The 24,778-nt window shown below is 41.9% G+C and overlaps 1 protein-coding gene across 2 annotated transcripts in view; it reads left to right on the top strand.

The window, feature by feature from the left end:
• The window catches only part of DNMBP (dynamin binding protein), a gene marked incomplete at both ends in the record, with an annotated part of 79,549 nt that overhangs the window by 31,365 nt on the left and 23,406 nt on the right, over positions 1-24,778 (top strand). For both annotated transcript variants that reach the window (XM_079712689.1, XM_079712690.1), the window contains 2 exons: positions 17,830-18,023; positions 18,879-18,978. In XM_079712689.1, the coding sequence (XP_079568815.1) occupies positions 17,830-18,023; positions 18,879-18,978 (294 nt within the window). The remainder of the gene's footprint in view (positions 1-17,829; positions 18,024-18,878; positions 18,979-24,778) is intronic.

Below are 24,778 nucleotides of genomic sequence, written 5' to 3'. Positions count from 1 at the left end.
AGTTGAACCATGTGGCCAAGGTAACTGGTCGATCCTTAGACCAGGAATAGAAACTGGGTCTCTTGATGCCCAGACCAGTGCTTTTACTACAGCACCACAGTTAAAGCCAGAAGTGCAGGTTTAGATTCATTTCAAATAAATGAACTTAGAAGAACAGAAAAGTATTGTGTTATGGGAGCCAGAGAAGGGCTTCGAATGGAGTGGGTTCAACTGTGTTACATGCGACAAAGCTATGAGAGGATGTGTTCTAAGTAAAGACCTTTGCATTTGGGACATGAGGTGAGGAAAAGGAGCAACAGAGACACAAGGTATATTACGGGGAGTTTAGGAGGGAAGTGGTGATAAGGGATATATAGTCATCTCTTGGTATCTGTATCTGCGAGGGGTTGGTTCCAAGACCAACACCCTACCCCCACCCTCACACCCTTGCAGATACCAAAATCCACAGATGCTCAAGTCCCTTCGATAAAATGGCGTAGTATTTGCAGGTAACCTAATGCACATCCTCCCATATACTTTAATCATCTCAATTACTTATAATACCTAATGCTTTGTAAATGGTTGTAAATGCAATGTAAATGCTGTGTAAACAGTTGCCAGTGTAGCAAATTCAAGTTTTGCTTTGGAACTTTATGGATTTTAAAAATATTTTCGCTCTGCAGTTGGTTGAATCGGCAGATGCAGAACCTGTAGATACAGAGGGCCTACTGTAAAAGCGATTCCTTAAAAGTTTGGACAGTAATTGCAGTGGAGCAAGAAAATCTCCTTGTTTTGTTTTTCTCCCAAGATAAAAAACCTGCGCAGATTTGAAGGCACTTTTCCCAGTGTTGCACAGATAGTTCAAAGTTTTTAAGACTCTCAGAGTCAAGGTTTCTTTTCATTGCAAGTATGTGAATATATCTCTATAGCTACAGTCTGTATTCAAACTACTGGAATAAAATATCTGCCAGTCAATCCAAGACATTAGCTTTTTTTTTTAATATTTATTTACTATTTATTTGGTTACATTGGGTCTTAGATGTGGCACACGGGATCTTCATTGTGGCATGCGGGATCTTTCATTGCGGCACACAGGCTTCTCTCTAGTTGTGGCATGTGGGCTCCAGAGCACGGGGGCTTAGTTGCCTCACAGCATGTGGGATCTTAGTTCCCTGACCAGGGATTGAACCCGCATCCCCTGCATTGGAAGGCGGATTCTTAACCACTGGACCACAAGGGAAGTCCCCAAGGCATTAGCTTTGTATCCTTAATTTCATAGGCTGATTACAAGCCATGAGCATAGCAGGTGCCAAGAGGTCTCTGCCCCTCCAGAGACCAGGGGCCTGCTTCTAGGAATTAACTGGGCAGTAACAAAAGTTCAGCAGAATGAACTGTGGCATTTCATCATCAGCAGTAGTAATAGTGGTACCACTTTAATTTACATGCTTTACAGTTTTCAGAGCCCTTTTTGCAGCTTTTATTCTAATTTGGTTCTGTTTTAACAAACATGAGCCATTCATGTATCTTTATCTAACAAATTTACTGAGTACCAAACACTGTACTATGTTCTGGTTAGACAGAAACGACCGTAAGACCCTGAGGAGGGCTAAGGCTGTTGTTCTAGTACAAGTGAACTGACGCCAGGTACCCCGTGGACCGACTATTCCCTTTCTCTGTATCCCTCTCTCACGGGCCATCTTTCCTCGAGATGTTTTTGCTGTTCTCTGAGCCTCCGACTTGGTCTTCTCTAACCACAGACCAACACCTTCCACTTCTATTTTCTACTCCTTCACTAGATTGCACATAACCATAGTTGTCCCAACACTCTCTGGGGCATTCTTGCAGCTTCTGCCTCTGTTCTATCTAATCTGCCTGGTAGTTCTTTTTTTTTTTTTTTGCGGTACGCGGGCCTCTCACTGTTGCGGCCTCTCCCGTTGCGGAGCACAGGCTCCGGACGTGCAGGCTCAGCAGCTATGGCTCACGGGCCCAGCCGCTCCACGGCATGTGGGATCTTCCCGGACCGGGGCACGAACCCGTGTCCCCTGCATCGGCAGGCGGACTCTCAACCACTGCGCCACCAGGGAAGCCCTGCCTGGTAGTTCTTAATTCAAATTCCCAGGAGAGAGTATAATTGACTCAGCTTGAGTTTTTTAGTTAGGCCTCATCATCTGAATTAACTGTTCATTGATTAGGTATCCATCCGTGGTCCAAATGGCAGTGGTGAAGGCTGGGATGGGGAATCACCTAGCTTAAATCAGAGCTCTAGGGACTGTTGATGGTGCCGATTTGGTATGTAGAGGGCTCTGGAGGCGGCAGGCTTTCTGAGGCTTGGCGAGCTCAGCCCCAGCATTTGGAAATGGGTGGAGATATCTTTTGGTTGTCACAATGGCAGGGTGCAGGGGACTACTTGCATTTATGAGGCAAGGACCAGGGACACTAAATGTCTTCAGGGTGTAGGACCATCCTACACAGTGAAGAATTGTTCTGCCCCAAATGCAAGCCGTGTCCCTAATGAGACATTGGATAAGATGAGTAAGACTTGTGCCTGCCTTCAGGAACTCACAGTTTTAAACAGAAAGCAGCATATAAGGAAATGATTCAAATACAATTTTATAACTGCAATAAGAAGAACTGTTAGGTACCTTCCCCCACCTTGGCCCTGCTACCTGTGTAACTTTGTGTAAATTATTTATTCTCTCTATGCTGCAGTTTCCTCATCAGCAAAACCAGATAATGTACATACATGATAGTATTATGAGGAATAGGTGAGTTTATAGATGTGCAAATATTCAGAATAGTGCAACAGAGCCTGGCACATAGTAAATGCTAAATAAACATGAGCTGCTATCATCATCATCAATCATACTATACCAGCACACAGATCCCATATCCCCTTTGAATGCAGTTCAACAGGTGTTTATTAACTAGTGTTTGTACTTAGCACTGTACCAAGCATTGGGGTATCCAGGGAAGGATACCTCCCCCCCCCAGCCCTCCCCACCATGGGAGTTTATAGATCAGTTGAAGAGACAAAATGTAAAAATATGAATGATTAAATAAAGTACAGAAGTATCTAGCATAGACAGTTAATGCTATGGACAATCAGAAGAGGAAAAGCTCAGTTTTTACTTGAGTTAATGGAAAAGACTTTAGGAAGATGTTTGAATTTGAGCTAAAGCTTAAAGGAGTAGTGGGGTTGAGATAGGAAGAGAGAAGCAAGGAGAAAATTCCTAGTTGGGGAAAGCCTATGAGCAAAGATGGAGAGTTGTGGTGACAAAGAGGAACACGGTGTGGGGAAGAACTAGCGTATTGAAATCTTACAAACCAGATGGGAGTTTGGCCCAGAAGCTGAGGAAGAAGTCAGAGCTGGACCTGCACGTGGTGATTCACCCTCTGAGACGTGATCACTGACACTGTGAGTGGATGACTTCTCTGAGGATGGGAATGGCTGGGGAAAGCACAAGCGTCTGAGAACTGGGCTTAGGGGACACCCACAGCGTAGGACAGGAGGAGGAGAGATGGGCAGGAATACTAGGGGAGGGCAGAAGAAAACCGGAGGGCGTAGAGTAGGAGAGAATGGCCAACACTTTCAGATGCTGCAGGGAAGTCAAGGATGATGCCGTGGATTTGTTGAGGTTATCGGTTGACTAAAAAGGCAATATTACTGGAATATAGTGATGACACAGATTAATTGCAAAGGATTTAGATGGGGGAGGGAGGTCATAGAGGGAGGGCATGAAGACCACTCTTTCAAGACCTTTCATAGAATCAAAGAGGTGTGACTGTGGCTGAGGGGGGGCACAGAGTTGAACAAAGTTTTCGTGTATTTACTTTTTAAAATCAGGTGTCAGTGCTTGTTTGAAGACAGATGAGTAGGTAGGAAGCAAAGAAGAGGGAATGAGAAAATATGTGGAGGCAAAAGGAAATAAATGAAGGGCCCTATTTTGTTAAGCGTTGGGAGATAATCGAAGCTTTAGAGAAAGTAAGGCGGTCCTGCCTACTGGGATCATGTATGGTAGTCTCAGTAAGCTAGACTGCCTGCTTTCTCCACAGGCTGTTACCTACATTATTTTTATGTAATGTTTCATCATCGATAAAGGAATATTGCTCTGGGAAGATCCCAGATCTCTGTAAAAGCAAAAAGATAACCAGGAAAGGCAAGAAATTGAGGTAGGATAGGAAGAGGCAGTGTTCTAGGGTATTGTCATTCCTGTGGACCTGAGGATGTTGAAGGGGGGCAGTGGGAGGGGGGTGAATCCAAGCAGCTAACTTGCAGGGCCACGGCAGGCCCAGCCTTCAAAGGAATGTTGGGCTGGGAGCTCAGAAACTTGACACTCCCACCCTAACAACACAGAGGTTTCCAATTTGATATTTCCTGAGAAACCAGAAAGTGCGCGAACTGTGTAAACATCAGGCTGTCAGGTCACGGGGGTGTGACAGTGCAATGCAAGTCATTTCTGGTGGGAAGATACACGTTTGTGTACATGGCCACCCAGCAGGGAGCAGGGCTAGATTCTAGATCACGGACCTCATTCCATGGTGTGGCAGACAGATGAAACATGTTGCATTTCATTGAATCTAAAACACCGTCTATTGTAAGACACTGAATAATTTATGTAGCATTAGAAAGAAAGAAGAGGGAGTTCCCCAGTGTTCCAGTGGTTAGGACTCAGTGCTCTCACTGCCAAGGGCCCAAGTTCAATCCCTGGTCCGTGGCTGGGGACAAGCCGAGTGGCATGGCCAAAAATGAAAAAAAATTTTTAAATAAAAATAAATAAATAAATTTTTAAAAATTAAAAAAAAGACTTCTAATTAGAAGACTTTATTTTTTTAACTTGTTTCTTTTAAAAAATAAATAAATAATTAATTGATTTGTTTTTGGCTGCCCCGGGTCTTAGTTGCAGCACGTGGGCTTCTTAGTTGTGGCACACGGGATCTTCGTTGTGGCATGCAGGATTTTTACTTGCAGCATGTGGGCCCTTAGTTGCGTCATGTGGGCTCTTAGTTGCGGCATGCATGCAGGATCTAGTTCCCCAAACAGGGATAGAACTCTGGCCACCTGCATTGGGAGCATGGAGTCTTATCCACTGGACCACCAGGGAAGTCCCTAGAAGACTTTAATTAACATGCTGTTGATTGGAAAACACATTCCCATTTCTGAAATGTTAAAATATGAAAAAGTATGCATCTTAACATCTACTGAAATATGGAGATGCTTCCACTTACCATTGACCTCACAGCAATACTTAGACAAAAATTATTGTAGAATTCCTCTAGTCCTTTCCTCAGTGATTTGGAGATGTGGAATTCAGTTTCCTCTGCTCTCCAGCCTCCGCCCCTCAGGGGAAGATTGAAACCTTATTTACCCCAGTGTCATAGGTATGGCAGCTAAGTACTTAAGACAAACAAAAATTAGGATATTTAATGATTTTTTAAAATCTTTGCATAGTGTTTTTCATTACAATCATGCAGAACAATGTGTAGGGCACTCTAAATAATAATAATAATTGGTGCCTTCTCTTAAGTGCTGGTTGCTGTGTTACCTACTGTAGATTAGGTACAGATTAGGTATGCAGAAAAGGTGAGTAGACTCTAATCTCCATGATGGCAGTGAAGGTGGTGTTTCCAGACCCTTACATAGTGTATAGTAGGTACTCAATGAATATTTGTTATCCAGTGAAATATTCTATTTGAGGGCACAGAACGTGTACATCAAAAGATAAATAGTAAGTATTATTTTGTGTTGTTACTCAAGAAGTAAAGTTTAGAGAAAAGAGTAATCCAAGGACTAGAGAAGCCTTCATCTAACTGGGCTAAAAGGACAGTAGGTAAGCAGAAAAGCACAGAGACAAGCTGAGCTTGTTATGTTCAAGGAATAATAAGGAAACAAATACTTAAAATATGTTGCGCTATGTTCCGTAATAGCGCAGACCCGGGGAGAGGAAGTGACTAACTGCCCAGGTTAGTCACTAAGTGACACACTAAGTGACACTCCTTGTGGAGCTAGTTAGAGACTAGTGTAGTTATACCAAACCAAGAGGAGTAAGTGAAGTAACAGAGTAGGAAAGTACATAAGATTTTAGAGCCTGGAAGTAACCAAAGAGGCTCAACTGCTCTGTTATACACACCTGGAAACAACAGCCCAGAGAGGTTGTGTAACATTTCAGGTAAGATGGGCGCAGGGCTAGATCCCGGATCTTCTGACTTGTAGTCTGAGGACCTTAGTTCACTGAGCCTGCTGCCCTCTCAGGATCTAGAAGCAGCTCCACATATGTCCCTAGAAGTGCAAGCCAGGGGAGATATAGGGGAACAGAGTGACTATTGGGATGCCGAGAGCTCGTTGAAGCCTGTACCGCACGAATGACTGGGGTCCCGCGGAAAACCCAATTTATGTTCCCTCATATTGAGGTTTTGTTTTTTTCCCCAGGTTTCAGCTAGAAAATAAGATAGTACTAACTGATATCCTAGGCTTAATCAGATTCTACCATAAATATATTGGATCACACTTGGAAAGAATCCTTATTTTGAAAGACTGGGTTCACCCTTTTAAATTAATGTAACCAAAATACATAATGCTTAAGTTCATTCTATTTTGTATTATTGTTTTGTTTCATGAATTTATGTCTAAGACCACCTAGTTTCACCCCACTTGGTTTGCTGTTCCTGAGGACCAGACAGATGAAGTGACTTGCCTGAGATGGAAGAAAGCTTTAGAGGGCTTTTCAGCTTTCTGTACTTTGCCCCATCTCCTAGCAGTCTGCTTGGTAGCTCTCTATTCAATATTTTCATATATTTTTGTAATTAAAACTTTGAACAGGATTATAACTCAGATCAACTGGTTTTTGTTTTGTACACAGTTCTAAAAGATACATAAAATGTTGTGAGAACAAGTGGAAGGAATGAAAGTAAACTATCTAATAGAAGCTGAAGAAAATCTGGTTTTCTAGAGTAGGATAGAAAAATAACCAGAGGGTCCTGTTAATGAGCAAAATTTGAGACATCGCTGTAATGTTATTATCAAAAATGGAAATACAGTGCAGGAAACAGCCACACTCATATCAAAAAGCCATGCAACCCAGAACAGGCCTTGACATTTGATGGAAAGCACCGGTCTGAGATGCTAGTTTTGAATAGTTATTAGCTGCGTGGTCTCAGACAAGTCATTTCATTGCTTTTTGCTCTCATTTGTAAAATGAGAGCAATAATACCTTCCTTCAAGAGACCTGGTAAATAAAACATCAGAAGTGTGTCTGAAAATAAAGTTTTCATGTAAAGTTTTATTGGCTGATTGTAATCAAAATTTGCTTATTAAACAGTGATGGTTTATTTCTAATTATTATTTTACAAAAACTATCTTTGCCTTCTTGATTATTTCACTTCTGCTGCCTAAAGATTCAACAATAATAATAACTTCATAGTTTTAAGCACCCTAACAGCACACCTTTGTAGGATTTGGTGAGTGTTCAAAAATGGTGTTTCAGAGGATCTAGTGTTAATTTCGCTATCCTGGCAGCATAAGAAGTTGCAGACTCTTGTACTCTGGGCACTTGACTCTTGTTTGCTCTTCATTTAGAGGCCTGGGTAGGCCCTGGTAGGAGAAGGGGGAAATGGGAAGCTTTGAGCTAGGTTTCCAGACGTGGAAACCCTCCCAGCAGGGATTGTGCTGAATGGAGGCTACTTGCCAAAATAGGCAAGGCAGTCACTGAGCAAAAGGCACAGGGAAAGTTTTTTCAGTTACTGTTGAGATTTAGGACCAGAATATAATAGATTTCTTCCCTGAAGTCTGGTGATCCGGGAAAAGTCTGCTATGAGTCCTGCAGAAAAGCCAGGGACCACAGTGCTGAAAGTTTAACATTGAGCAGGATAAACTTTCTCCAAATACAGGTAACATAGGTGCTGAAGGAAAAGAAGTGGTGGGGCTAGGTGGGACGGCTGCAGTGATGTGGTCACATGGAAAACCAGGACTTAATGATCCTCCTACTTGGCCTGGTGGGAATATGAACAAATTTACAAAGATCGCTTCCTCTCAGTTTTCTAGACAGATTGCTAAGCAGGTGGGATTTTTTTTTTTTTGCTTTTCTTATTAGACTAGCAAATTGTTATTTCAAGTGTTTTATTACCCATTTTCTTCAGCAGTTTGAAGGGATTAGGTCAGGAAAGAAATCTCAGATTATAAAAAAGTGAGGAAAGAATTTGAAAGGGAAATAACAGGGTAATTGAGAGAGGACTGAGTAGTAGAGTATTCTTGTTGTTTAGCAAGTGTTCTTTTTTCCACCTTATTATTTGTCATGTCAATATTATATGTTCACTAGAGAAAAACTAGAAAATACAGTAAGTTGAAAAGAAAAGAAAAAAGTCAGAATTTTGTCACCAAGACTTTTTCATTTTCAAATATGTGCATTGAAAATATTTTTCCCTTTTTAACAAAATTGCAATTCTTTCACAAACTCTTTTGTAACCTTTTTCCATTTAACAACACACATGAGACAATGTTCTGTATTAATGAATATAAATCCATATCTCAGTGGCTGTAATAGTATTCTATTATGCAGATACACAACAATTTATTTAACAGGCTCCTTTGGGGAGAAATTTTGGTGGTTTCTAAATTTTCCTTATGCACTGATAAACATCCCTTCACTTGCACATAATTTCTGCCATAAATTGTCTGGAATACTATTGAGTATTTACTGTGTATGACACTGCTAGATTTGATTCTGTCTGGGGGATTATTTACATTATACTGAGTAGGGTTTTACAGCTATAATGACATGAACATATGTATATGTGATTAAATACATAATTGTTCACAGTCTTAATGGTGGGTGACCTGTGGCTATACAGAGGTTAAGTGTGCTTTAAAATCACATCATTTTATCATTAGCTACCAGGTAGTCACCAAAACCCACAAGTAGATTTCCAGGTCACAGTTCCCAAGATTTGCCTGCCTGGAAAAAGCACTAGAGGCAGAGTAGCAATTGCAGGCTCTGGAGCCAGTGTGGGCTCACATCTTCCACATACTTAGCCAGTTACTGAATTTCTCTTCATTCATCAGTAGTGAGATGGGGACGATAGTAGGATTGTGATGAGGATTAAATAAGCCAGTATTTGTAAAGCGCCTGAACAATGCTTGACACATAGAGTAAGTGCCATATAAATATGTGGTAAAATTTAAAGTTAAAAAGAGCTCCATTTGATGGTGGAGGGAAGCAACAACCCGGGAGTTAGGCACCATCCAGTAAAGCCTCAGGAGTCAATGGTGCCACCCTAGTAGCAGTGGGATGGCTCTTTACCAAAAGTTCTTCTCTCAGATTGCTTAAAATTTCACTAGTAGAGATATATCTTGGCTAGCATGACAGTTTATCTTAAATTACTGGCAATACATTAATAGATTCTTGTGAGATTAAAAAGTACTGATTCAGCTCAAGGCCCCATTGATCCTTCCATCCCAAATCCCATTTCCCTCTCTGAGGCAAAACTCTCTGACAAGTTTAGTGTATTCTCTTCCCAGACCTTTTTCTGTGCACTTACGTATTATATGTGTGTATATGGAAATATGTAGGGGTTTTTGCATGTTTTCTCTCCCTTTTCTTCTCTCTCCTCCTCTTCTTCCACCTTCTTTTTTTAAACAAAAATGGCATGTTGTTCGGCAACTTTCTCTTCCTCGCTTTCTTTTCTTTTTTTTTTTTTTTCTCGGTACGCGGGCCTCTCACTGCTGTGGCCTCTCCCGCTGCGGAGCACAGGCTCCGGACGCGCAGGCCCAGCGGCCATGGCTCACAGGCCCAGGCGCTCCGCGGCATGTGGGATTCTCCCGGACCGGGGCACGAACCCGTGTCCCCTGCATCGGCAGGCGGACTCTCAACCACTGCGCCACCAGGGGAGCCCTCGCTTTCTTTTAAAATGTAAATGTTTGTGAGCTGTGAGCATGGCTCCCAATTCCAGTGAATTACTCTGTGCCGTTCTTGCTGTCCTGGGACCAGCCAGGTAAGATCTGCATTCTGATGGCTTTAGGGTAAGGTACCTAGAGTAGCAAGCCCGGGGGGAAAGTGAGGCCTGTGCCTGGCCAGGAAGAGGGACTGCCTGCCGAATGAGAGGTCCTAAGGGCAGAAAAGTAGACAAATGCTGCCCCTTTACATCTTTGCCTCTTATCATAAGACTGCTTCCCTGAAAAGAGTATCCAGAAAAACACAACATGTAGCAAGGGGTAGGAAAAAGAGATAAAACTCGTGATTAAAAACTCCTGAAGTGGGCTTCCATGGTGGCGCAGTGGTTAAAAATCCACATGCCAATGCAGGGGACACGGGTTCGAGCCCTGGTCTGGGAAGATCCCACATGCAGCGGAGCAACTAAGCCTGTGCACCACAACTACTGAGCCTGCGCTCTAGAGCCCACGAGCCACAACTACTGAGCCCGCCTGCCACAACTACTGAAGCCCGTGCACCTAGAGCCCGTGCTCTGCAACAAGAGAAGTCACGTCATTGAGAAGCCCGTGCACCGCAAGGAAGAGTGAGCCCCTGCTCACTGCCACTAGAGAAAGCCCGCACACAGCAACAAAGACCCGATGCAGCCAAAAATAAAATAAATACATTAAAAAAAAACAAACCTAAAAAGAAACCTCCTGAAGTGGAGTTATGGCTGTTTTAGGACTAGGAAAGGAAAGCTAATAGGGAAAAGGCGTTGAGTCTGAGCAGAGCTGGGCCCACTCTTCTGCATCTCAGTCCAGGAAGTGGAGGATTCCAGCTCCGTCCTTTAGAACAGGCCCTGTTGTGATAGCCCGGAGGACTCGGGACGATTCATATGTAAATATGGGAAAGCCTGGGGGAAATGCCTACCCTATTCAAAGGATTTTAGGGGGTTGTGGAGCATTCCAGAGCTCTGGGAAGATTCTACTCTGCCTGCCAGCCCTTCCACCCGTGGGAACATTTGCACCAGAATTTTGGCGCTGCAGGTACGTTCTGGGGTTGCTGGAGCCTCACAAAAGCAGGTAGAACAGTTAGCCGCCTCATTCAAGTGCCGCTTGGGACCTCGCCGGGGTTCAAAGATTTTCCCCAGCAAAGACGGAGCCAGCTTTCAAAGGCAAAGGAAGAGTGAGCGGCTTTTCTCTTTAACTCTGCTTTGGAATGTGGTTGGTAGAGTTGTGGGAAGCTGCAGGTTAACTGAATCGCTTCCTAGGAACACTGAGGTATGAGCCTGGGACCATGCACTAACCTGAGGGGGTGAGGATATCTTGAGAAGGAGTGGAATGGGGACTTTGCGGGGGAGGGGATGGGGTGGGACAAAAGAAAAAAAACAGCCTATCCCTAATTGCTTTATCACAGTAGTAAGTTTGTGCAGTCAGCCCCATCTCCTAACGCCTCCCGGGCCGACCTAGGAATAAGTGGGGCTAGTCTGCAACTTTTATTGTTAGGCTGGTACTGGGCCTCAGTTTCCTCCATGTGCTTCCACATCCCCAGATTTTATTGTTCTTACAGAAAAGTGGAATTTTATGGTATCTGAACCATTTCTCTTCGGTGCATTTTACCCTAACCTGGTACAGGTGGCATTTTCTGGCCCGTTGTGGGAGAAGTAACTTGTGTTGAGTAATTACCTTGTTTAATTTGCTCAACAGTTCTGCAAAACAGGTATTATTATCCTCATTGTACGTATGAGGACGTTGAGGCCCAGAGGTGAAAATGGACTTTCTCAGGGTTCCCCCAGTTAAAGAGTGGGGGAGTGCGGGATTCAAAGGCTTTCAGGGTGAGGGGCCCACTCTCTCACTTTGGTGTCCCAGATAGTCAAATTGTAGATCATTTTCCTTCCCCTAGGCTATATTTGGAATAATGGAAAACAGTTTTACATTTGCAGCTATTTCAAGCCAGGTATTCCTAGTTTGATTTAATCCTTGAGTATTAATTCATGTGTGTGTGGAGCCTGGAGGTCACCTGCATCTTCAGAAGCACCTAGCATTTTGTTAAAACTGCAGATCCACCCAGGTTTGCTGAATCAATCTCAGGGGTGGTGCCCAGGAAACTACAATTTAGCAAAAACACCCCACAGGGATTTTTGATTCAGCTAAACTGTTTTCCTTTTTGTTTTTAAAAGCCTGTTCCAGAGTTTATAAATCCACCTGCAGGGAAAAAAAATAGCATGCTGATATTTTAGAAGAATTGTTACCATTTCTTTTTCTCTTTTTAAATATAAATAAAAATCTAATTGAGTCTCTTAGGTTGTAAGTTGCTGACTTCTAATTGATGAGTGCTTGCTGGTATTTTATGCTTTCAAGTATTATAATTAATAGAACTTTGATTCCTGAGAGATAATAGTTTCCAGGGAATTTTTAAGATGTGAAGCAAATAGGCCCTGACCTTTTTAAATGGAGATTCCCTGCTAGAGAGGCAGAATGGTGCAGGATTAAGTGGATTTAAATACAGGATTTGGATTTAAATATATTTAGATTCAAATTCCAGAACTGCCATTTACTCACTACATAGGCTGGGACAAGTTGGTCAGTCTCTCAAAGCCTACGTTTTCTTATCTGTTAAATGGGAATAATAATACTACTTCAGAGTTTTGATGTGAATATTAAATGAGTTCAGGGACATAACACGTAAAGCGCCCAGCACGTGGTAGGAATTCAGTGAGTGTTCTCCCTTTCCAGAGCTTTTTAGTCCTGTGTTTAAGGTGAATTTCTCTTCTCAACTTACTGCTTCTGAAACCATATTTGGGACTGAAATTCTGTAGCTTTGAAATCACGAAGAAAATTTAAAATAAGGCCATTGAAAATCAATTTTTTGTACACTACAATTAATTTAATCATAATTTACTTAATTTCTGATGAAATAAGAGTTATGCTTGAAATTTTGTCATTCTACCAAAAAAAGAAAGAAATTTTCTAATTATGTCTTTTTAAGTTTTATTTTGAATAATATCAAATTTATAGAAAATTGCAGTGGTACACAGATCCTCGTTTATTCACATTTGCCAGTATTTAACATTATGCCATATTTTTGTTTTCATTTTCTCTCTCGCTCACTTTCTCCCTCTCTCTACACACACACACACACACACACACACACACACACACACACTTTTTTTCTTTACTGTTTGAGCCTAGGTTGCATATATCATGCCCCTTAGTAAGTGCCAGTGTGTAATATGGATATTTTCATACATGACCACAATAGATGTGCCATTTCAGGAATTTTTTTTATTTAAAAAATTTTTTAATACAATTTTTAAAGGTTACTTTCTATTTACAGTAATTCAAAAATATTGGCTGTATTCTCCGTGTTGTACAGTACATCCTTGAGCCTATCCTATACCCAGCAGTTTGTGCCTCCCACTCCCCCACCCTTTCATTGCCCCTCCCCACCCACACTGGTAACCACTAGTTTGTTCTCTGTATCTGTGAGTCTGCTTCTTCTTTGTTATATTCACTAGTTTGTTGTATTTAGATTCCACATATAAGGGACTTCCCTGGCAGTCCAGTGGTTAAGACTCAGAGATTCCAACGCAGGGAGTGCAGGTTCAATCCCTGGTCAGGGAGCTAAGCTCCCATGTGCCGCATGGAGCGGCCAAAGAAAAAGATTCCACTTTTAAATGATATTACACAGTATTTGTCTTTGTCTGACTTATTTCACTTTGCATGATGCCCTCCAAGTCTTATCAGTGTTACTGCAAATGGCAAAGGTTTGTTCTTTTTTATGGCTGAGTAGTATTCCATTGTGTGTGTGTATATATGTATACACACCACATCTTCTTTATCCATTCATCTGTTGATGGACACTTAGGTTGCTTCCATGTCTTAGCTATTGTAAATAATGCTGCTATGAGCACTGGGGTGCATATATCTTTTTGAATTAGTGTTTTTGTTTTTTTCAGATATATACCCAGGAGTGGAATTGGTGGGTCATATGGTAGTTCTGTTTTTAGTTTTTTGAGAAACCTCCATACTGTTTTCCACAGTGGCTACACCAGTTTACATTCCCACCAACAGTGTAGGAGGGTTCCCTTTTCTCCACATCCTTGCCAACATTTGTTATTTGTGTTCTTTTTGATCATAGCCATTCTGACAGATATGAGTTAATATCTCATTGTGGTTTTGATTTGCATTTCCCCGTGATTAGTGATGTTAAGCACCTTTTCACATGCCTGTTGGCCATCTGCATTTCCTCTTTGGAAAAATGTCTATTCAGTTCTTCTGCCCATTTTGAAATAGCGTTTTTTGGATTTTTAGAAAATATTTATTTATTTATTTGGTTGCACCGGCAGGCTCCTTAGCTGTGGCATGCGAACTCTTTGTTGTGACATGCATGTGGGATCTAGTTCCCTGACCAGGGATCGAACCCGGGCCCCCTGCATTGGGAGCGCAGTCTTCTCCACTGCATCACCAGGGAGGTCCTGCGTTGTTTGTTTTTTTGATGTTGAGTTGTATGAACTGTTTATATATGTTGGATATTAATCCCTTATCGGTCATATCATTTGCAAATATTTTCTCCTTTCAGTAGGTTGTCTTTTCATTTTGTCAGTGATTTCCTTTGCTGTGGGAAAGCTTTTAAGTTTAATTAGGTCCCGTTTATTTTTGCTTTTATTTCCTTTACTTTAGGAGATGGATCCAAAAAAATTTTGCTACAATTTATGTCAAAGAGTGTTCTGCCTGTGTTTTCCTCTAAGAGTTTTATAGTATCTGGTCTTACATTTAGGTCTTTAATCCATTTTGAGTTATTTTTGTATATGGTGTTAGAGAATGTTCGAATTTCATTCTTCCACATGTAGCTGTCCATTTCAGGAAATTTTTAATTGGTTTAATCATACACCCAATCTATAGTCTATATTCCAATTTCGTCAGCTTGTTCTGTTAATGTCCTTTGTAGCAGTTTTTCCCCAGATCAGGATTCAGTTCAGGATCACACATTGCATTTATTTGTCATCTCTTCAGTTATCTTTTCTTCCTTCTTTCTTTCTTCCTTTTTTTTTTCCCCCCCTGGCTGCGCCATGTGCATGTGGTATCTTAGTTCCCCAACCAGGGATGGGATCCACACCTCCTGCAGTGAAAGCTTGGAGTCTTAACCACTGGACCACCAGGGAAGTCCTTCAGTTACCTTTAATTGGGAATTGCTCCTCAGGCTTCCTCTTTTATGACATGACTTTTTTTTTAAAAATTTATTTATTTATTTATTTATTTGGCTGTGTTGGGTCTTCGTTTCTGTGCGAGGGCCTTCTCTAGTTGCGGCGAGCAGGGACCACTCTTCATCGCGGTGCGTGGGCCTCTCACTGTCGCGGCCTCTCGTTGCGGAGCATAGGCTCCAGACGCGCAGGCTCAGCAGCCATGGCTCACAGGCCTAGTTGCTCTGCGGCATGTGGGATCTTCCCAGACCAGGGCTCAAACCCGTGTCCCCTGCACTGGCAGGCAGACTCTCAACCACTGCGCCACCAGGTAAGCCCCCTATGACAGACATTTTGAAGGATGCAAACCCCTAGGTTTGTCTGATGTTTCCTCAAGATTCATTTCAGATTATGCATCTTTGACTGGAATTCTATATAGGGATATTGTGTTATTTCTAGACATGACATTTGGAAGCACATGATGTCTATTTGTCCCTAATTGGTCGTGTTAATTTTGATTACTAGGTTATGGTGTAACCCACTTCTCAACTCTAGAGTCACTTTTTCATTTTTGTAATAAATAATTTATAATAACTAGTTCAAAACTATGTAGATATCCCAATCATCATCAAAACCCTACCACCAACACCAGAATCATTCACTGATGGTTTGTGCCTGAACCAAATTTTATTCCGATGATTGCAAAATACTGATTTTTCTAATTCCATTGTTCTATATTTATTAGCTGACATTCTGCCATAAGAAAGAGCTTTCTCTTCTCCCCCATTTATTTATATACTTATATACTATCAATAAGAGCTCGTGGATTCTTATTTTAGTCAATGGATTACAATGCTTTGCTGTGCTTAGTTATTTTGATACTCAAATTGTACAGATTTGGCCAGTGGGAGCTACTTCAAGTTGGCTCCATGCCCTTTTCACATGAAGAATTCTGGTTCCTTTTACTGAAGAGTGGTTTTTAGAAACCAGAATCTGGGTTACACTTTTTAAACATTGGAATTCCTAAATTCTTAGAGAAGGAGCAGTGGGGAAGGTTTTTGGAGACTAAAATCTGCTGTGAGAGCCTAGTTTTCCGTAAGTAGTTTGAACACTTGTGTTTTTGCTTCTTAGATCTGGGTAAAAATATTTTTGTAATCATACTCAGACTTGCCAGTATGTTTACTTAGCAAATTTGTCATTTTTTAAAGTGGATCTTAAGGAATTTGAAATAAACGGCAGAGATTGTTTCACTGTTGAAATTTTCTCAGTTGTTTATTTTAGCATTTAACATTCATTTTAAATGAACAAATGCCATCTCATCTTATGTATAAGATAATAGTTCTCTCCTCATATGTATCTAAGTAACAGGTATTTGTAAAAGCTAATGACAAAATACATATTTGTTTTCATTCTTAGATCATGTGGTATGGTTCTATAGAGGTTTTTTTCATTGAAAATACTATTAAAGAACTTCCTACTTATAGGACATTTGTATCTTCCAGGACATTTGAAGTAACAAAACTTGCTTGTGAGCCTTCATTAATGTTTTTTTGGTGGTGGTGGTTGTTTTTTAATAAATTTATTTATTTTTTTTATTTTTGGCTGCGTTGGGTCTTTGTTGCGGTGTGCGGGCTTCTCATTGCAGTGGCTTCTCTTGTTAGGGAGCACAGGCTCTAGGCACGTGGGCTCAGTAGTTGTGGCTTGCGGGCCCTAGAGCGCAGGCTCAGTAGTTGTGACCCACGGGCTTAGTTGCTCCGCGACATGTGGGATCTTCCCGGACCAGGGCTCTAACCCGTGTCCCCTGCATTGGCAGGTGGATTCTTAACCACTGAGCCACCAAGGAAGTCCCCTTCATTAATGTTTTGATAGGGAGAATCTAAACAATTTTTACATATTTTATTACATGCTAATATTAATCCACCATCACAGTAACTGGAATAAGGTAGGCCCTACAGTCACCCAGATCTCAGACAGATAATTCCTACCTAATTTTTGTCTTTCCCTTAGTTGGCATTATTATGTTCCCCATAATATTCTTTTTAATGTGCTGTATCAGTATTTGTAACTTCCAGCTTGGTATTTCTGCTGCTAAGTTCATGAAACGGGTTTTATACCTAACTAAGTGAAAGCAGTTCTTTTTATTTATTTATTTATTTATGGCTGTGTTGGGTCTTCGTTGCTGCACGCGGGCTTTCTCTAGTTGTGGCAAGCGGGCTACTCTTCATTTCAGTGTGCGGGCTTCTCACTGTGGTGGCTTCTCTTGTTGTGGCGTGCAGGCTTCAGTAGTTGTGGCGCACGGGCTCAGTAGTTGTGGCTTGTAGGCTCTAGAGCTCAGGCTCAGTAGTTGTGGTGCACGGGCTTAGTTGCTCCCCAGCATGTGGGATCTTCCTGGACCAGGGCTCGAACCCGTGTCCTCTGCATTGGCTGGCAGATTCTTAACCAAGCAGTTCTTTTTAAGAACAGCACCTCTTTCAACCTTTCCCAAGGAGGTTGTAGACACTGATTTGTCCTCATAAAATGGGCCAGCTACTTGTTTTTAGGACAGATTCTAGAAATGGTATTGCAGATGGGAGAAGTTCTTTCTGCAGGGATGGCTTTCTAAGCTTTTCATCTTCATGATTAGAACTGACTTGAGGATCAGATTTCCTGATGGTTGACAATTGCGAGACCTTTGGTTCTCAGAGAATGTGTTCTTTTCAACTGAAACTATTGCAGAGGCCTGCTTTTACACCCAGAGCTACTGACCAGTTCTCTTTTCCTTTCTAGAAATGACACTCCTCTCCTCCCAGTCTTCAGCACTAGTGGCCCCTTCTGGGTCTGTGTCCACTGAAAGCCCAGAGCAGAGGATGCTGGAGAAGAGAGCCAAGGTGATAGAGGAACTTCTTCAGACGGAGAGAGACTACATTCGGGATCTGGAAATGTGTATCGAGCGGATCATGGTACCCCTGCAGCAGGCACAGGTGGGAACTGTGGGAGAAAGTTAGCTTTGCCTTGAACGTGCTTCTCCAAGCCTGATGCATTAGGGTACGGGAGCTTTCACCACAAAGATTTATTGGGTTTGAAATAAAATTTATTGGGTTTGCTGCTCTTAATTCAAGGGCCCCAGTTTACATATGCCATCAACTTAAGCCTTCACCATCCTGTCACTTATCAAGTCCATTATTAACTTATTAACTTAAGTTACTGCAATAATTCCTAGGACATTTCCTGTTTCTGTGGCTCCTGAAAACAGTTCCAGTGAGTCTGGGATTGTCACTTTACTGGGAGGCTGTGCAATAATATAATGAAGTCTGGGGATGGTGGGTTACCTGGCTGTAGCACCTGATTGTATAAGGTTTATTCCAGAAAGTCTTACTAATATGTGCATGCTAGACACTCTCTTAGATGCCGAAGACAGGGAAAAAACGTTAATGGTATCCCAGGGATTTACAATCCTATTGCTTGTTACTTGACCACTTGGGCTCAGCTTGAGTGTGGACTCCTGGAGCAGTCACTCACAGAACTTCTCTAAGAAGTGGACGGTGCCATCCGATTTTGGGTACTGGGTGGAATTTGCGTCCCAGTACAATTATAGAAATTGGTTCTACGGTCATTTTACTATGGTAGTGGGGGAGGGGGGAGCAGAAAGTATTTGGATCAAGGACAGACGGTGACACTAAAGGCGATGTTAGTTGTTCCCATTCTGGAAACTTCATGAGAGTGAGTGAAGATAACCTTGAGCAGCTTTTGTGTCATCCTTGAAGAGATGTTCCTAACGTGAATGATATGCCATTAATTTTATTTCTATGCATCTTTGTTTTGTTTTCCTTTCTCAGATACCAAACATTGATTTTGAGGGACTTTTTGGAAATATGCAGATGGTGATTAAGGTCTCAAAGCAATTATTGGCTGATCTGGAAATCAGCGATGCCGTAGGTATGAGCCCCTGCCATTGTTTCAGAAGCAGGTTTTTTTGTTTGTTTGTTTTTTTAACTTCATAGGTAGGAGGCAGGGGGAGAAGGGCCCAGCTGGTACTGAGTAGTTTTGCTAGGAAAATTAAGTGTTAGTTACTTAGTTCGAAGGTTATTTGGTCCCCTGCTTCTCCTTTTATATACCTTGAGGTGATAGAGGATGCTTGCAATAGAAGAAATTTTTGTTGTCACATGATATGATGTTTTTCAGACCAATAGTTGCAGCCTGTTAGTGGGTCATGAGATCAGTTTAGAACCCAGTAACACAGTGGGTTTATCTTACAGCTAAGGAACCAATCACACTTAGATAAACCCCAGTATTATAGCAGGCTGCTGGCAGATTCGTCCAACTTTGTGCAGGAGGAAGACATTGTTATTCTGGTCAGGAACAAACCTGCCATCTGTCCAGGAAGGAGAATCTATCTCTATCTTCCAAGGCTTTCTGTTTATGTAAACATCCTTGGAAATCTAATCTGGGACAAGAGCTGTCCCAAGTCATGTAGAAATGCCGTAGAGAATTGATCTTCAAAAAGTTGCCTTTCTTGGGAATTCCCTGGCAGTCCAGTGGTTAGGACTCTGAGCTTCCACTTCAGAGCACCTGGGTTCGATCGCTGGTCAGGGAACTAAGAATCCTGCAAGCCATGTGGCCAAAAAAAAAAAAAAAAAAGATGCCTTTCTTTATTTATAGTCTTATTAATAAAACAAAAACTACTGAATGGTCTCTAAAAAAAATTAGCACCCAATATATATTTTTCCACTAATAGAAAATATCAGAATGTACTATAAATAATAACTATAGTTTTTGAAACTTTTTTCCAATTCTTTGTATATGTGTACTGAGTCACGATTTTTTTTTTTAATTAATTAATTAATTTTATTTTTGGCTGCGTTGAGTCTTCATTGCTGCACACGGGCTTTCCCTAGTTGCTGTGAGCAGGGGCTACTCTTCGTTGCGGTGCGGAGGCTTCTTATTGCGGTGGCTTCTCTTGTTGTGGAGCACAGGCTCTAGGCTCGTGAGCTTCAGTAGTTGTGGCACGCGGGCTCAGCAGTTGTGGCTTGCGGGCTCTAGAGCGCAGGCTCTGTAGTTGTGGCGCACAGGCTTAGTTGCTTCGCGACATGTGGGATCTTCCTGGACCGGGGCTTGAACCCGTGTCCCCTGCATTGGCAGGCAGATTCTCAAGCACTGTGCCACCAGGGAAGCCCTGAGTCATGATTTTAAATGTATTTATTCATGTGGGTCATTGTCAAAATGTTTGAAAAACAATTATTTCTTATAAACAAGGGAATTGTGTTAGTTATCTATTGCTGTGTAACAAACTATACTAAAATTTAGTGCCTTAAAACTAGAAACATGTTAGGTCACTTTCCTGTGGTTCAGCAATCTGGGAGTGGCTTAGCTAGGTGATTCTGGCTCAGGATCTCTCATGAGGTTGGAGTCAAGCTGTTATCTGGGCTGCTGTCATCTGGGGCTCAGTCAGTGATCCAGTTCCAAAAGCTCACTCAGCTCATCAAGCCTCAGTTCCTTGTCATGTGAGCCTCTTCACCATCTTCATGACCTCAGGACATGGCAGCTGGCTTTCCTCAAAGTGAGCAATCCAAGAGGAAGAGGAAGCTCAAGATGGGAGCCAGTGTCTTCTTTTTTTTTTTTTTTTTTTAATTTATTTTTATTTTTGGCTGCGTTGGGTCTTCATTCCTGTGCGCGGGCTTTCTCTAGTTGCGGCGAGCGGGGCTACTCTTCGCTGGGGTGCTTCTCATTGCAGTGTCTTCTCTTGTTGCAGAGCATGGGCTCTAGGTGCACAGGCTTCAGTAGTTGTGGCACACAGGCTCAGTAGTTGTGGCTCGTGGGCTCTAGAGCACAGGCTCAGTAGTTGTGGTGCACAGGCTCAGTTGCTCCCCAGCATGTGGGATCTTCCTGGACCAGGGCTCGAACCCGTGTCCCCTGCATTGGCAGGCGGATCTTTAACCACTGCGCCACCAGGGAAGTCCCCCCAGTGTCTTCTATAACCTGATCTCAGATACTATATACCATCACTTCTGCCATATTCTGTTGGTCATATAGACCAGCTCTGGTGCCTTATGGGAGGGGACATCCTATCACTTTGCTGTATTATTGGAATCATAGTGACAAAATGCTACCACAGTTCTAGCCATTCCACTACACACATCACAACATCTAGCAGAAGGAAAAATTGACCCTGCGTCGTTTAAGAGTAAGCAGTCTTTCCAGAGCCCCCTCAACAGAATTCTCTTTGTTTCTCATTGGCCAGAGCTGGGTCACATGCATATGCCTACACACATCACTAGAGAGGGGAATAGGCTCATGATGTTGACTTAGGCTAGGTGGTGTTAACCTGACTCTCCTGGGAGAGAAATGGACATAAGAACAGTCAGGGCTCTGCCCTCCTGCAGGAATGGCTGTGGGATGTTAGGTGATAGTGCAACTTTGTTAACATTTCTCCGGTGTTTATTGTACTCCACACACCCTTTCAAGGCATGTCAAGCTTTATCACACTTGTTGCCTACAATAACCCTATGAGGTTTAGCTGCTATTAATCTTACTTTACAGATTGGAAACTGAGACTTACAGCAGGAAGTAATTTGCTCAGGGTCACATGGCTAGTACTTGATGGGACTGACATTCAGACTCAGGTCTTTTCTGTCATCTCTGCATATGCTTTTATTTTTTTTATTTTTTTTTTATTTTTTTTGCGTTATGCGGGCCTCTCACTGTTCTGGCCTCTCCCATTGCGGAGCACAGGCTCCAGACGCGCAGGCTCAGCGGCCATGGCTCATGGGCCCAGCCGCTCCGCGGCATATGGGATCTTCCCGGACCGGGGCACGAACCTGTGTCCCCTGCATCGGCAGGCGGACTCTGAACCACTGCGCCACCAGGGAAGCCCTGCATATGCTTTTAAATTCTGTACAGAACAGCTGCAAGAGAAACTGAAGCCTGGGGTCCTGCTCTCAGTTTAATTGGAGAGGTCAGAGGTCAGGGAGGTTGAGGAAGGAGAAGCACATTGATTAGAGGTAGCCATGGTGACCCCATTTTTATAGAGGTCACCCTATAAAGCATAAAAACCAATTTATAGGGTTTCATAAGGCACTTGAAATAAGTATGTATAGGTTATTAATTTGAATTATGAAAGAAATGAGAGAAACTGATTGGTATCTGAAAGGAATTAATTATTAATCAAACATTTTTTTCAATTTGTTTTATTACCTGTGTATTATGACAACAATAAAAGAGGAAGTGAAAACAGAACATCCATAATCTCACCCCCATACAAATCAGCTGGTTTTTTTATATTTATTTATTTTTTATTTTTTATTAGTTTCTGCTTTATAACAAAGTGAATCAGTTATACATATACATCTGTTCCCATATCCCTTCCCTCTTGCGTCTCCCTCCCTCCCACCCTCCCTATCCCACCCCTCCAGGCGGTCGCAAAGCACCGAGCTGATCTCCCTGTGCTATGCGGCTGCTTCCCACTAGCTATCTACCTTATGTTTGATAGTGTATATATGTCCATGCCTCTCTCTCGCTTTGTCACAGCTTCCCCTTCTCCCACCCCATATCCTCAAGTCCATTCTCTAGTAGGTCTGTGTCTTTATTCCTGTCTTACCCCTAGGTTCTTCATGACATTTTTTTTTCTTAAATTCCATATATATGTGTTAGCATACAGTATTTGTCTTTCTCTTTCTGAGTTACTTCACTCTGTATGACAGACTCTAGGTCTATCCACCTCATTACAAATAGCTCATTTTCGTTTCTTTTTATGGCTAAGTAATATTCCATTGTCTATATGTGCCACATCTTCTTTATCCATTCATCCAGTGAGGGACACTTAGGTTGTTTCCATCTCCGAGCTATTGTAAATAGAGCTGCAATGAACATTTTGGTACATGTCTCTTTTTGAATTATGGTTTTCTCAGGGCGTATGCCCAGTGGTGGGATTGCTGGGTCATATGGTAGTTCTATTTTTAGTTTTTTAAGGAACCTCCATACCATTCTCCATAGTGGCTGTACCAATTCACATTCCCACCAGCAGTGCAAGAGTGTTCCCTTTTCTCCACACCCTCTCCAGCATTTATTGTTTCTAGAATTTTTGATGATGGCCATTCTGACTGGTGTGAGATGATATCTCATTGTAGTTTTGATTTGCATTTCTCTAATGATTAATGATGTTGCGCATTCTTTCATGTGTTTGTTGGCAGTCTGTATATCTTCTTTGGAGAAATGTCTATTTAGGTCTTCTGCCCATTTTTGGATTGGGTTGTTTGTTTTTTTGCTATTGAGCTGTATGAGCTGCTTATAAATTTTGGAGATTAATCCTTTGTCAGTTGCTTCATTTGCAAATATTTTCTCCCATTCTGAGGGTTGTCTTTTGGTCTTGTTTACGGTTTCCTTTGCTGTGCAAAAGCTTTGAAGTTTCATTAGGTCCCATTTGTTTATTTTTGCTTTTATTTCCATTTCTCTAGGACGTGGGTCCAAAAGGATCTTGCTGTGATTTATGTCACAGAGTGTTCTACCTATGTTTTCCTCTAAGAGTTTGATAGTTTCTGGCCTTACATTTAGGTCTTTAATCCATTTTGAGCTTATTTTTGTGTATGGTGTTAGGGAATGATCTAATCTCATACTTTTACATGTCCCTGTCCAGTTTTCCCAGCACCACTTATTGAAGAGGCTGTCCTTTCTCCACTGTACATTTCTGCCTCCTTTATCAAAGATAAGGTGACCATATGTGCATTGGTTTATCTCTGTGCTTTCTATCCTGTTCCATTGATCTATCCTTTTGTTTTTGTGCCAGTACCATACTGTCTTTTTTTTTTTTTTTTATTAGTTTCTGCTTTATAACAAAGTGAATCAGTCATACATATACATCTGTTCCCACATCCCCTCCCTCATGCATCTCCCTCCCTCCCACCCTCCCCATCCCACCCCTCCAGGCGGTCACAAAGCACCGAGCTGATCTCCCTGTGCTCTGCGGCTGCTTCCCACTATCTATCTACCTTACGTTTGGTAGTGTATATATGTCCATGCCTCTCTTTCCCTTTGTCACAGCTTACCCTTCCCCTTCCCCATATCCTCAAGTCCATTCTCAAGTAGGTCTGTGTCTTTATTCCCGTTTTACCCCTAGGTTCTTCATGACATTTTTTTTTTTTTTTAATTCCATATATATGTGTTAGCATACGGTATTTGTCTTTCTCTTTCTGACTTACTTCACTCTGTATGACAGACTCTAGGTCTATCCACCTCATTACAAATAGCTCAGTTTCGTTTCTTTTTATGGCTGAGTAATATTCCATTGTATATATGTGCCACATCTTCTTTATCCATTCATCCGATGATGGACACTTAGGTTGTTTCCAGCTCCGGGCTATTGTGAATAGAGCTGCAATGAACATTTTGGTACATGTCTCTTTTTGAATTATGGTTTTCTCAGGGTATATGCCTAGTAGTGGGATTGCTGGGTCATATGGTAGTTCTATTTTTAGTTTTTTAAGGAACCTCCATACTGTTCTCCATAGTGGCTGTACCAATTCACATTCCCACCAGCAGTGCAAGAGTGTTCCCTTTTCTCCACACCCTCTCCAGCATTTATTGTTTCTAGATTTCTTGATGATGGCCATTCTGACTGGTGTGAGATGATATCTCATTGTAGTTTTGATTTGCATTTCTCTAATGATTAATGATGTTGAGCATTCTTTCATGTGTTTGTTGGCAGTCTGTATATCTTCTTTGGAGAAATGCCTATTTAAGTCTT

The sequence above is a fragment of the Hyperoodon ampullatus genome (assembly GCF_949752795.1).
Source record: "Hyperoodon ampullatus genome assembly, chromosome: 1".
NCBI lineage: Eukaryota > Metazoa > Chordata > Mammalia > Artiodactyla > Ziphiidae > Hyperoodon > Hyperoodon ampullatus.
Note: the sequence above shows the minus strand (reverse complement) of the source record. Positions and strands in the feature narration are given on the sequence as shown.